The sequence below is a fragment of the Chelonia mydas genome, chromosome 1, assembly GCF_015237465.2.
Source record: "Chelonia mydas isolate rCheMyd1 chromosome 1, rCheMyd1.pri.v2, whole genome shotgun sequence".
NCBI classification, from domain to species: Eukaryota; Metazoa; Chordata; order Testudines; family Cheloniidae; genus Chelonia; species Chelonia mydas.
This window is the reverse complement of record NC_057849.1, coordinates 118500855-118513914: the sequence shown is the minus strand read 5'-3', so window position 1 is coordinate 118513914 and position 13060 is coordinate 118500855. Positions and strand designations below refer to the sequence as shown.

The following is a 13060-nucleotide window of genomic DNA, read 5'->3' as shown; positions in this document are numbered from 1 at the left end:
ATCCCATCCCTTCCCACCTTATCTGGGGAGGGCCAGGCGGCGCAGCAGCAGCCTACTCCGGCGGTCCGGGCCAGGCAGCGCGGCTGCTTCGGAGGCTCGGGGGAGAGCAGCGTGGCCAAAAGCGAAGCGACTCTGGCCCCGCCTCTTCTCTTCTGGCTCTGCTGCCTCTCCTTGCTCCCTCTGTTGGGGAGAGGGGCTGTGTCCCACCTCTCCCTCTCTATACCCGTTCATAAGCCGACCCCCTTCTCTGATGCTTCCCTTTTTTACTAAAAAAATTCGGCTTTTGAACGAGTTTATACGATACATTTTTTTGTCACCTATTCCCTCAAAAGTAAATTTCTAAATGAGTAGTTTAATTGCCACAAAAATAAAATAGAATAAAATAAGGTAGTATGCTAAGACAGATTTTGTTGTCAGTTTTATGCTTGATTCCATTGTTAGTTATAACTCCATAAAAAGGAATTCGTTATAACATTCAAAGATTAAATGTTCAGCAAAAACACAAAAAAATGTGATTTTTCTTCTTTTCTGCTGCTTTATGATGTGTAACGGCAGCCTTAAACTTTTTTTGCAGTTATACATCTGTCTCTCCAAAGGCTTTCCCAAGATCCTACATCAAAGAGAGGGAAATGGATATTTATATTAGATTATGTGGGTCTCTTGGGAAAGTCTTTTTACATCCTCAAGGAGAATAGAAAAAGGCATTTTTTTGTTTTGATTTTTCACAGTTTTCCTTAACGCTGCATATGTGTTTGTAAACGTTGTATCTGTTTGTGAATTACACTGTTTGTTTCTGTGCACATAACATGTTTTTTGTTTGAGAATGTTCATCCAATAAATGACACTAGTTTTTCGAGGCTGCTTTGTTTTGTTCCACGTTGGTTGAACTTGTTCGTCAGTGCAAAAACTGAAATGTGATGTTTTGTATTATAGGTCCAGAAACAGTGGAAATCCATTTCATAATTTGCAAGGACAAACTTCTGAAGCTGTGGAAAAATATGGTATGTCTACTGTATTTTCATGTGTTGTACGTGCAACTTGTCTCTTTAACAAAACTTGCCTATAAAAATGAGAAGTTGTAACAAAAACTCAATTTAGGGGAAGTACTGAGACATATTCTTTTATTTTCAAACATTTAAGTTGTAATATTTCTTCCCTTATGATACACAGTTCTGACAGTTGGAAGTCACTTGACATTCAGGGATTCAGTAAATGAAGCACAAAATGATGTAGCCTTGATGAGCCCCCTTTAAAGTTGTTTCACAAACCTAGCATACTACTGTTACTATATATTTGTACTTATGTGGATTGAATCAGAATTGAGACAACTTTTAATTTTGATCTAACTGCTGAACACATTTGCAATATTTCTAGAAGTTTGAAACTTCAGTTGCTAATTTAAAAGTACAAAATAAGAGGTACAACAGCATTCAGTGCAAAAGCCGATATTAACATAGCTTTCAGTTTAGAAATTGAAATATCAGAAAATGCAGAAATTAAGGTTCTAATAGTAATGTTAAAGTGGTTGTAGTGCACACTGTGTCTCTTTTGTTGATACTTTTAACAGTGTAACCTAGAACTGAAAATATTACATATGTGCAGTGTAGCAAAATTAATGTTTTAATTTTTAAACTTTTAAAATATCTTGCAACCTTTAAACTTAATGGGGTAAAAATATGGGTAAGAGAAGAAAAACCATAGTGTTCAAAACAGTTGCATAACTAGCTAGGTTTTCAAGTGTACTTTTGTGTAGATACAAAAAAATATAGCTGTGGAATTCTAAAATTTCCGAGTGTAGTGACCAGTAATTGACTGAAAACCTTTTAGAACTGCACATGCCCAAAGTGATTTTTTTAATCATTGTTACATTTTTTTCTACTTTACTGAGTCACTGTCCATTAATAAAGACTAACATTATGGAATTGGAATGCTTAAGTTTTAAACTTCAGCCACTTTTGAATAGTGTACAGAATGTTTTTTGAAACAGTTTAAATGTGGGAGGAGGTGGTGTTCCTAATTAAAGAACTGCTGAACGCATCTGGGGGGAGGTGCGTAGGTTTTTGGGGTTTTTTTTTGTTTTTTAAAAAGCAACCCCCCCAAAAAAAGTTTGTTGTGCTAAGGTATTGAAGGATTGACCCAGAAGGAAAGAGGTTTTTAAAGAGTTACGAACAATGTAAAACTGTTGGGGGGTGAGCTTTATAATGAAAATTGAGTTACAACCTTAGCTATAAATTTTGCTTTCGTGACGGCTGTAACTCTTTGCAAGAGCTGTGATGTTTCCTTTGCATAATACAGTTGTTCTTGGGAGACTTTAGAAATTGGTCCTCTGCTCTGTCAAGCAGGTAGCAGCTAGTGACTGCTCAGTCATTTTTGTGCCCACAGCACCTCAGAGACCACCCACCTGCTTCTTGTTCTCCAAAAAATTGCTCTTCAGTTGCAAAAAGTTTTGTGGATGGTAACAGCTCCTGTTGAACTCTAGGCCACTACTTTCATGCTGACTTTTCTCCTACTGGCCACTCTGCTCTGAATGATGTAACTATTTGTTATGGTTGGGTTTTTTTTAACATAGTCCCTGAATATGTACTAGACAGATTAGGCACTTTATAAAATAAGGGCACGTTCCTTACCCCATTTTAGAACTTGCAATCTAATTTTAGGTGTGGGGAACACCGAGAAGAATGGTGATTACAGGAACATAATCAAATGGTTATTCCGTTTTAGTATCTGCACATCTTAGTAGTTCCAGTAAGTAACGGCGGGGAGGGTGTGAGAGAGAGAGAGAGAGAGCACAATCACATCCTGTAGGTAATATGGAGGAAGTTTTTTTTTTTTTTTTTTAAGAGCTGTCAGGGGATGGTGAGGGTTGGTGAACAGACACTGGGAAGGTAATCTGCATAAGAAGCAACAAGGAAGAAGATAGGAGTGTGAGAAGGAAACTAATGAGGGGATCACAGGTGGAGAAGAGGCTTGATGGAACAAAAGGTCAAACGTGAAGGCTGAAGTGGAACTGTGTACTATCTTTGTTGCAAGGAGAGGAACTTTAAATTTGATACATAGGGCAAGAGGGAGCCATTAGAAGAATTTAAAAGGGGATGATGTGGTCTAACAGCTGATATGGAAGGTAGTTTCAGCAGCAGCTGTGGGTATCAAAGACTGGAAGGAATTTACAGTGATGGAGGTGATTGAGATGTAAACAAGTTATTTTGCCATTGCAAAAGACAAAAAGGAATGGATTCTTTTTTATGATGGGGAGAAAGAGGGAGCAAGATTTGGTTATGACCCAAGTGAGAGATGGAGTTCAAATGACTTCCAGATTTTATCACTTTATGATGGAGACTCATGTTGACAGTAATGAACAGAGGTAGTGACAGGGTATAGGAGGAAAAATAAATGGCTTTTGTTCATGCTGAACCTAAGGTAAGAGCAGCCTATCCAAAAGAGAACCTGGGAGAGAGTCTGAAATGCAAGGCTGGACATACCTCATGTAGAGAAATAAATATGAGTCCTAAGGCTAGAGATAGCAGAAGCAGGCAAAAGAGCATAAGAATGGCCACCCGGGGTCAGACCAGTGGTTCATCTAGCCCAGTGTCCTGTCTTCTGACAGAGGCCAGAGCCAGATTCTTCAGAGGGAATGAACAGAACATGGCAGTTTTCTGTCCCTTATTGACCAAGCCTAGCTTTTGGCAGTCAGAGGTTTAGGGGGACACAGAGCATGGGATTGCATCCCTGATCATCTTGGCTGATAGCTGCTGATGGACCTATCCTCCATGAACTTATCTAATTCTTTCTTGAACCCAGTTATAATTTTGACCTTCACAACATCTCCTGGCAATGAGTTCCACAGGTGGGCTGTATATTAGCTACCTTCCAATCATCTTGTATAGAGGCTGATTTAAGCAATAGGAAACGTACCATAGTTAGTAATTCTGCAGTTTCATATTTGAGTTCTTGCAGAACTCTTGGTTGAAACCATATGGTCCTGGTGACTTCTTATTGTTTAATTTATAAGTTTGTTCCAAAACCTCCTCTACTGACACCTAAATCTGGGACAGTTCCTCAGATTTGTCACCTAAAGAAGGTAGCTCAGGTGTAGGAATCTCCCTCATGTCCAGTGGAGTGAAGACTGATGCAAAGAATTTATTTAGCTTTTCTGAAATGGCCTTGTCTTCCTTGAATGCTCCTTTAGCACCTCGATGGTCCAGTGGCCCCACTAATTGTTTAGAGGTTTCCTGCTTCTAATGTACTTAATTTTTTTTTATTGACTTATTTATTGCTGTTCTTTTTTTAGTCTTTTGCTAGTTGCTCTTCAAATTCTTTTTTGGCCTGCCTAATTATATTTTTACACTTGACTTGCCAGATTTTCTGCTCCTTTCTATTTTCCTCACTAGTATTTGACTTCCAATTTTTAAAGGATGCCTTTTTACCTCTTACAGCTTCTTTTACTTTATCATTGTTGTTTGCCATAGTGGCACTTTTTTGATCCTCTTGCTATGTTTTTTTAATTTGGGTTATACGTTTAGTTTGAGCCTCTATTATGGTGTTTTTAAATAGTTTCCATGCATTTTGCAGGCATGTCGCTCTTGCGACTGTAACTTTTAATTTCCATTTAACTAGCTTCCTCATTTTTGTGTGATTCCTCTTTCTGAAGTTAAATACCACTGGGGTGAGCGTCTTTAGCATTTTCCCTCCCACAAGGATGTTAAATTTAATTACGTTATGGTCACTATTAATGAGCAGTTCAACTATATTGACCTCATCCTGTCCATCACTGAATTTTGTAGAAGTGCCATCTCTCTAGCTTTACTCCCTCCTTTGGTGGTTTCTCTTTCTCCACACTCCTCTTTGCTGGAACCCATTCACAGGGCTCTATGATTGCTTCTCTCTTGTTCCTCTGCACTATCCCTTTTGCTTTTAGGATCCCTTGTCAAAGGAGCATGGCTAACTCATGGAAAACGAGTTTAAAAAGCCAGCTCCTGAGCAACCAGAGGGAGCTACCGAACAGGAGAAGCAAACAGGAGTTTTGTGGTGGTGTGTGAGAGCCAGATACACCTTACTCTAAATTTCGGCAAATAACACCCCTCCTCTCCCCCAAAAAAGAACAAACAAACTAAAACCTCTACAAGAGTGAAAATAATGCATGCTGAAGTCCAGTGGCAGAACAGGGCTATTAAGTTTATTGCACTGAATGGACCACATACAATTAGCTCCTTTGTAGGCATATAGCATGCGTGTGCAGTTGTTGCAAGCAACTCATGGCCCTCAGAGACTAATATGGGCTCTTGAGATTGCAATGGCTGAACTGGAGGAGTGAAGGGAGACAGAAGTACACAGATTAAACTTTCAGGGACACAGTAACGCGGTGTCACCCCCGGTCCCTCGGCCTCTGTGTTGTCGAGGAGGATGAAAGACTCAAAGGAGAGTATCAAGCCGGAGGGGAGAAAAACAATCCCATAGTTGGAACCCTCCTTCCAGGTGGTATCCTCTCGCATTGAGGAGACCACTCCTTGGAAAGGGAACCCCAGTCACAAGGAAGAGCCAGGTAATAGTATTGGGGGATTTGATCAGTGGAAATATAGATAGTTGGGTTTGTGATGACAGATAGAACCACATAGTAAATTCCCTGCTGGGTGCAAAGGTTGCAGATCTCTCAAAACATGTAGATAGATTTATGTGCAGTGCTGGGGAAAGAGCCAGTGGTCGTGGTAAATGTAGGAACCCATGACGTAAGGAAAGGTAGGATAGAGGTCCTTGAGGCCAAATTTAGGCTGCTAGGTAAGAGATTAAAGTCTGGAACCTCCCTGGTAGCATTTTCTGAAATGCTTCCAGTTCCATGTGCAGGGACAGTTAGACAGGCAGAACAACAGGGTCTCAATGCGTGGATGAGATGGTCATGTTGGGGGGAGGGATTTAGGTTTATTGGGAATGTTTTGAGAGGAGGAGGAGCCTATACAGGAAGGATGGGCTCTACCTAAACCAAAACAGAACCAGACTGCTGGCATGTAAAATTAAAAAGGTCATAAGGGTATTTTTAAACTAAGGGCATGGGGAAAGGAGAGAGGTACGGAGGGACACATGATTCAGATAGAGACATCCCTTAGGAGAGGATTTATTAAAGGGGATACTCTATATCCTAATGAAGAGGAGAGGACAGAAGTTGATAAAGTACAGACAGTGAAGAGAAACGGTCAAACAAGAGTCCCATTTAATCACATCACATGAAGGCAGACAACTAAATACTGACAAATTTTATAAGTGCTTGTATACAAATGCAAGAAGTCTAAATACTAAGATGGGTGAACTTGAGCACCTGCTATTAAATGAGGATGTTGATATAACTGACCTCACGAAAGTTGGTGGAACAATTATAACCAATGGGATAGGATAATACCAGAGTACAAAACACACAGGAATGAGAGTAAGTCCTACTGGAGGGGGAGTGGAACTATATGTGAAAAAAGGATAGTCAAATTTAGTAAAAAATCTTAAATGAATCAAACTACCACAGAATCTCTATGAATAGAAATTCCATGCTTGAATAATAGGAGTATACCAGTAGGACTATACTATTGATCACCTGACCAGGATGGTTTTGATTGTGAAATGCTCAGAGAGATTAAAGAAGCTATAAAAACAGAAAATCCAATAATGATGGGGGATTTTAACTATTTCCATATTGATTGGGTACATGTCACCTCAGGATGGGATGCAGAGAGAAAATTTTTAGACACTATTAATGACTGATTTTTGGAGCAGCTAGAACCCACAAAGGTAGAGGCAATTTCTGAGTCCTAAATGGGACTCTGTATCTGATCCATGAGGTGAATATAGCTGAATCGTTCAGTAATAGCAACTATAATTAATTAAATTTAACAACCTTGTAGGGGAAAAAATATCAAAGAAACCCACAACAGTACTAGTTAACTTTCAAAAGGGGTGTTACATAAAAATGAGGAAGCTTGTTAAATGGAAATTCAAAGGAATAGTCACAAGAGTGACATGCCTACAAGCTGCATGGAAACTATATAAAAACATCGTAATAGAGGTTCAAACTAAATGCACTCCCCCTCCCACCCCCCACCCCCCCAAAAAAAAGACAGTAAGAGGACCCAAAAATACTAACATGGCTAAACAGCAGAGTAAAAGAGGCAGTTACATCCAAAAAGGCATCCTTTAAAAACTGGAAGTCAAATCCTAGTGAGGAAAATAGAATGGAGCATAAACTCTGAGAGGTCAAGTGTAAAAGTACTTTTAAGACCAATTATGCTACAGTTTATCTAATTAATTTCTTTCTCACTTGGGCCAGCCACTGTTCCAAGCAGCTTTACAAAAATCAGGTGGCTGTCTTCACTGCTCTCCAGAAGATTTTTTTGACAGTTCTCTGTTTAGGCAATTGGTTCATCTTGTCCATATTTTGACCCTGGCAGCAAACATACATAATTTCTTTCTCATGGGCCTCTACCATGTTTGGAGGCAATAGTAAAAATACTCCAGAAAGGAAAGTTTTTTCTAACAGATAGAGTGGTCAAACTGTCATTTCTAATTAGGGTTTTAAAGAAGCAAATTTCACCAACAAGAAAGGCTCACAACCTGTAGTTTGTCAGCCCTTATTCCTTAGGCCCAGTCCTGACTGAGACCACTTTACATCATCTTCTAGTAGGTAACGCTGTATGGAGAATCTGGAAGCAAAACTCAGTCCCTTTTCTGGGGAAAGCCTTGGTGGCTGAACAAGCAATGCACAAAAGCAAGCACCATTCTCCAGGAACTAGACACTAACAAGCTGCAAACATAAGCCTGACAGAATCCTCAGGGCACACATAGAGACCCTCTCAGAATAAACTCTTTAACTGTAGAAGGTGAAGAGTCTGCACAGAAAAGTATTGGGGCTCATAGCTGTTCAGCTAGCACTATGATGAGTAGCTCAAGTATGTCCCTATAAACACATACTGTTCAGAATTGAACCCATGTCAATGGTGACCTATATGTAGTACTATGGCAAAGCCATAGTCTCTTCAGGAATCTGTTCTCTTCAGATGAGCAGAATGAAATCTGCTGTGTAACACACACTTCCATCTGCTGGGCACCAAAATACTTGGCCAAAATAGTTGAAGGGAAGGGCCTCTAAATCCATAAATCTTCATCAGGGTAACTGAGGAGAGGAGCTCACAGTGTGCATTTATCATCCCCAAGAATGTTTTTTTGACATCCTGTCCACCTCACCCCTTTAAAAGGAAGGAAAAAAGCCCAATTATTGTGAAAATGGTGAGTGTTGTTAGACCATCTGAATATTGCAGGGGAAAAACCTCCCCTTTCCTTTACTTTCCTTTGACCCCAATCAGATAGCTTTTTCAATTAAGTAAGAAATCTATTCCTGTTCCAGATGCCTCAAACTTGTAGCATGGCTCATGTCACACAGTTTATCCAAAATAACGATATTGGGTGTAGCCAAATTAGGTTTCATTCTTCTCTATCTATAGGCACTCCAATTAGGCTTAAGAGAAGGGGCTAGAATTCAGTTATTAATGGATTTATTTTTCATTTCTAAATGCATCCTTACAAACCTGCTTCACTGCACCCATGCAAAACTGAATAAAAACACACAATTCCTGCTGCTTTCCCAAGAAGGAAAAAGGAAATTACATTGCTTCCAATTAGGGCTCCTTTTCTTCTCTAAAACAAATTGAGAAGATAGAAAATGGCATAAGACCTGTCTAAAGGTCATCATGCCCTAAAGGAATACTGTAAACTTTTCATCCTGTTTTGCATCACCATCGCTTGCTTGGATCACAGATATTTCATTCTGTGGACCACTAATGATCCATGGACAATAGTTTTAGAACCACTACCTTAAGGATTTATGTCTCTGCCATTGATGATCTTAGGGAAATGTGGCAGTCTATTTTGAGCTTTTGAACCTAGTGCCAGCTTCCTGGAAGTGGTTATTTGCATTTAGATCCCCCTCTTTTCTACCATTAGGTCCCCAGTTACCTTGAGCCTTAATTTGATTTTGATAAGGTTACTTTTTAACATTCCGTCCTCACTCAGACGCTTTCAGAGGTATTGCAGCCAGTAATCTAGATTGTTTTAGATTTCTCCTCTTTGTGGCCATTAGGTTTGCTAGAAGAACATGGATAATAACCCTTGCTGCAGTTCCAGAATAGATTTTTTTTTTCATATTTCCAATCACCTTTCCTATTTCCCTTTCATTCAACCCTCGATGTACAAAGGAAATGTCATTTCACTATTTTGATATTGGTATTAGTAATATTTGGACTTTGCCCTTCTCATCTGTTGATCTCAAACTGCATTACAAAGGTAGTAAGTATTATTACTGCGTTTTACAGGTGGAGAATTTGAAGCCCAATAGTGAAATGACTTGTCCTAGGGAGTCAGTGGCAGAGCTGGGAAACTTCAAAAAGTTTGAATCCTTTAAGGATCATAATGAGCTGTGGTATACTTCAGCGAAGAGAATTAGTGGCTGTTGCTAATGCTTGTCAACATTAAATCCCTTCTGCAAGGGTTCTTGTGACCTGTTCAGCTGAAAGTAGGGGGCTTCGCTGGGTGACATGTATCAAGCCTTCAATGCACTCCCTGATTATTCACCAAATAATTGTGTGATTTGGCCATTAGCAGATGTGGTAGTCAGCTGCAGAATGCTGAAGCCTTTTTTTTACCTCAATAGGCCATTTACCTTTGTTCATATGTGTGTGTGAAGATAATGCTAGTTAGAGCCCTAAGGTCTGTATCGGTCAGAGAGAGCTCACTGAAGGAAACTTACTAGCTATTGCACAGTCCTTGTGTGGCCACTGCCTGTTAACTGATCACTATTTTTAGAAGAAACTAAAATCAATTTTTTTTTCACTCACTAAGTGTATCAGTAGCATATACACATGTTTAAACAAAAGGCAGTGCTTGTCTTGAATTAATCCTTCTGCACTAAGAGATCAACTTAGATAAATTTCTGCTTTTTAATTGCTTTTTGTGAGCTGACTCCATCACAGGATATAGGATCCACATTTTTTTCTATTCTATACTCCCATCCAGTCCTGCTAGGAGTGTGGGAGTGGGATGGAGGAGGAGAGAATGGGGTGATTTTAAGTGTTGAGGATTGTTTTTTTACCCATTAATTTTAGTTTAGGACAGATAATAGAAATAGGTAAGAGACTAACTGGTTCCTTTTCAGACATGGAAGTAATCAGCTGGGGTGGTCCAAGGGCGCTTTGGGCACGAGTATTGCTGAGTTATCATTGGCTGCCACCTGCCTGACAGAGTAGAGGACCAACCCTACAATTTATGCCAGTGGAGACACATCACAGGAAAAAATTGACAGGTAAAATAATTGTTTTTTAAATGGAAGGAGAAGACTAAACAATCTATACTATAAATGGGGCTGACACTCTAACGAGATGTCCAAACACTGTAAAGTTTATTGCTCCTGTCAAATATCTGACCAGTTTCATGCATGGACTTCGATCATTCTGCTTATTTTTAGATGAAACACATAGCAAAAAATAAGCTATATGGAAGTTCCTGGAAACCCAACAATCTTTCTAGAAACAAATTAAAATTGAGTTATATTAAGGAAACATAGTATCAAATATAGTATTATACTGAGAACTGAACTGTAATTCATGTTTATGTAATGTTTCCAAATCTTTGAATGTTCCTTATATTGAAATGAAGTATCTTCCATTGGTCAGTGAGGTTTGTGTGTGTGTTTTTACTGAGCTAACAAACTTCACGGTTAGTATTAAAGTTCATTTATATGGACCAGTACCATCTGTTATAGTGAATTAAAGTAGAAATCATAGCTGGTCTTGAATGGCCCTATAATTCTTTTTGGCAGCATAGCATTAAGTTTATCAGCTAAAACTATTTTTTAGCATCTGTAATTATTTTATCTTTGTGTTATGTTTATTTAGTGTACTGGCTGGAAATGTTAACTTTTAAGGACTTTTAACTGTTTTTTTATTTATTTAGAGTTGTTAAGCCTAGGCTTAGTCCAACTTAATGACTGGTGTGACAACCTGTTTTTAATCAGTGACTCAAAACTGTGATCACCCCGATGTCACCGAATGGCCACAACTTGTAAAAGGTAAACATAAAAAGATTTAATGGTATTTTTGTGAATTAACTAAATATCATTAGTGTAATACTTAATTTAAAGAATAGTTGATTCATATGACTTAAAGGTAATTGTATAAATGGAATACAAGTAGCCTTTGAAAGGACAGTGTGATGGTTAGTCGAGACCTAACATTTGACCTACACTTTTTCTTGTGTTGATATGAAAGTCCATGTAATTCTCCCCTATGCTGCCTTAAATGTCAGCATCCTAGGACTCATGTCCACCCTTCAACAGCAAACCACTGTATGCCAAAGATCTAAGAAAAGCATTGGTAAGAAGCAGATCACAATTTCAAGCCTCCAACTACTGTTATAACAGTATAAAAATAATGAAAAATATCTTGACAGCCTCTTATTAAAATATGCATTTAATTAGTGAGTATTTGCTAAAAACATTAGTCCAGGAAACTTGATGATACTGAAATTCAGTAGACTTGCATACCTTTACTTTTCTCTCCTAGGGAGTTACAGTGGAGGTAAAAGGAGTGGCTTGCAGAATGGAGAAGTTGCTCCCAGTGTTGTTGGAAGTGAGCCATCATTTGAATTTGCTAGCTCATGCTGCAGTATTCAGATTAGTTGGTGTCTTGTGATCACTGTTTCTGCAATCTAATACAAGATTGAAAGTTGTAAGAGCATTTGGGGTCTTGTTAAAACTGTTATTGTAAAGTAACTTAACTCTTCTGTTCAGATTTTTAAACAAATGGTGTTGAAAGAAAACATTTCAGCATGTTTAATTTATTCTTAGCAGTTTAAGTATAATGTAATTGTGTCTTCAGTATTTTACATTTTTAGAAAAGTAGTACTATATTTTGTTAATTTTTTGATATTAATAAATAGCTGCTCATCAAACTTGTGAACTTCCAGTCCTGTAATAATTGATTTCCCACACTGTTTTAATTAGTGTTATAGGCTTCGCTTGAAGTTTTTTAAACTTGACATGATTCTTACATCTTTTATTTTTTAAAAACATGTCCTGTCCTTTTTAATCTCTGATGTTTAATGAGAAAAATAATAATTAACTAAATCATATTGTAAACAGTACCGCTGGAAACCTAGGAAAAAATACTTATAGGGATTTTGCACTTTGTATCTACAGAAACGATTTTGTGAGCTCCTGTGCTTATTCTGAAGTTGCTTGACTTTTCCATAAACATAAAGGTCTCTATTACTTTAAAAATAAATAAACTGGTCAGCCTGTAGGACAGCTTGGGGTTGGGTGCCTATTCTCTAGTGATGTCACCTTTTGGAAGACCAGATGGGATGAATATAGATTGTACGGATATACTGGATATACTCTACAGAAAATTGGTGCCAAAGACTGGTACCTGTTTCCTTTTATTTTATTTTGTTGCTGTTGTTTTCCTGGTGTCTCTGCTTTCTTCTGTTTCCCTTCTCACTTTGAATGTGTTGCTGCATTATGTTGTTGGAAACTGCTGATGTTCTTCAATTCCCCTAATAGCAGCAATTATTTTTTGTCTTCCCATCAGTTTGTGAAAATGTAGAACTGAATGGAACTGGCTCACTATAGTGTAGTGTGTGTAATTTCAATTTAAGTCAGCTAGCACATGGATATTGACAGTTTAACATTGCAGCTTTTAAGGTGACATTCAGAAAAGATCTTGAGACTCTTTTCTAGACAGCTGCTGGAGGTTCGGTGTTACAAAGGAAACTTGCTTGTTCATTGGGAGTAGGAGACTAGGAAGTTGTATTTGTCTCATTGCTGGGCAGAAGTCATTTTGCTAGTCTTCTTTTTAAATGAATAGAGGGAAATTGACCCCCATAGCAAGCAAAATTGAACAGTAGCAGACTTAAAATGTTAAAAATCAGCTGGTGATAACAAGTGACTTAAAGGGAGAAGATACTGAGGTAGAGGAAAGTAAACGTGCACATTGTCCATTCTTTTCAATGGTTCTGAATATTAAAATTCCAGCTTCAG

At 38.4% G+C, this 13060-nt stretch overlaps 1 protein-coding gene across 7 annotated transcripts in view; it reads left to right on the top strand.

Moving 5' to 3' along the window:
• The window catches only part of UBE3A (ubiquitin protein ligase E3A), a 91387-nt gene that overhangs the window by 22543 nt on the left and 55784 nt on the right, over positions 1–13060 (top strand). For 2 of the 7 annotated variants that reach the window (XM_037898683.2, XM_043537630.1), the window contains exons 2-4: positions 934–1001; positions 10181–10327; positions 10978–11092. In XM_037898683.2, coding sequence (XP_037754611.1) covers positions 11073–11092 — 20 coding nt within the window. In that variant the 5' untranslated portion in view covers positions 934–1001; positions 10181–10327; positions 10978–11072. Of the gene's footprint in view, positions 1–933; positions 1002–2871; positions 2983–10180; positions 10328–10977; positions 11093–11585; positions 11751–13060 lie in introns of those variants that run through there. The other 5 variants (XM_037898699.2, XM_037898705.2, XM_037898713.2 and 2 more) reach the window with 5 other exon arrangements.